Source organism: Penaeus monodon, chromosome 27 (assembly GCF_015228065.2).
Source record: "Penaeus monodon isolate SGIC_2016 chromosome 27, NSTDA_Pmon_1, whole genome shotgun sequence".
In the NCBI taxonomy this organism is placed as follows: domain Eukaryota; kingdom Metazoa; phylum Arthropoda; class Malacostraca; order Decapoda; family Penaeidae; genus Penaeus; species Penaeus monodon.
The window spans coordinates 2,923,459-2,924,188 of NC_051412.1; the positions used below are offsets into that span (position 1 = coordinate 2,923,459).

The 730-nt window shown below is 44.1% G+C and overlaps 1 protein-coding gene across 1 annotated transcript in view; it reads right to left on the bottom strand.

The window, feature by feature from the left end:
- Window positions 1-377, bottom strand: part of LOC119590334 — a gene marked incomplete at its 3' end in the record, with an annotated part of 57,212 nt that extends 56,835 nt beyond the window's left edge. Inside the window, 1 exon segment of the mRNA XM_037939007.1 lies at window positions 306-377. Within this exon segment, the coding sequence (XP_037794935.1) occupies window positions 306-377 (72 nt within the window).
- Window positions 378-730: the final 353 nt, after the last annotated feature.

Here is a 730-nt window from a genome sequence, read left to right on the forward strand (position 1 = left end):
AAGCGAACATTACGAAGACGAGTTCCATAGACAAAAATCTAGTGACGCTGACGTATCTTCTCCTGCAGATGACGCACTTCCTGATCGTCCTCTCGCTTCTTAACCTGTCCGGCGCTTCTCTCTCTGCAAACTACGCTCCTCTCACCGCTTTCCTTTTTCTTACACCGTCACTGTCACTCTCCCCAGCTTCGTTGGACCTTCCCGTCGCTAATATCTCTCTTCCCATCACTAGCGTTAGATTACTCCCCTCCCTTACTGAGCCTTTGGACCCTTTTGGTTTTATCCCTTCCTCCCATGTCACCTACGGTTTTCCCTGTACTGTCAACTATCACTGGCATAGCCATCGTTGTTCTTGCTTTCACACTATATCGTCGCATCGTAGTGAAGAGGCCAGCACGCAAACAACCTGTCGACCGTGACACTATCCCCGTCAGCACATTGCCATCATCTATCCATTCGTCTTACCACCTGCCTGTGTCACTGCACATGTCATCATTATTGCCTATTCTTCATTTTTTTGTGCGTCCTTATTTGTACTTATGTAAAAGGACCTGTTTTGCATTGGTTATAATCTGTATTTGATATCTATTGCTTTATAAAAGTTTATATACATCCTATAATGCTAGTTTTGTCCGTTTGGTTTAACTTTGGCTATCTAAGCTTGTATTATTCACTGTTACCTTTTCTTATTGTTGTTCTTAGCGATGAAAGGCCTACACCACCAGCACAC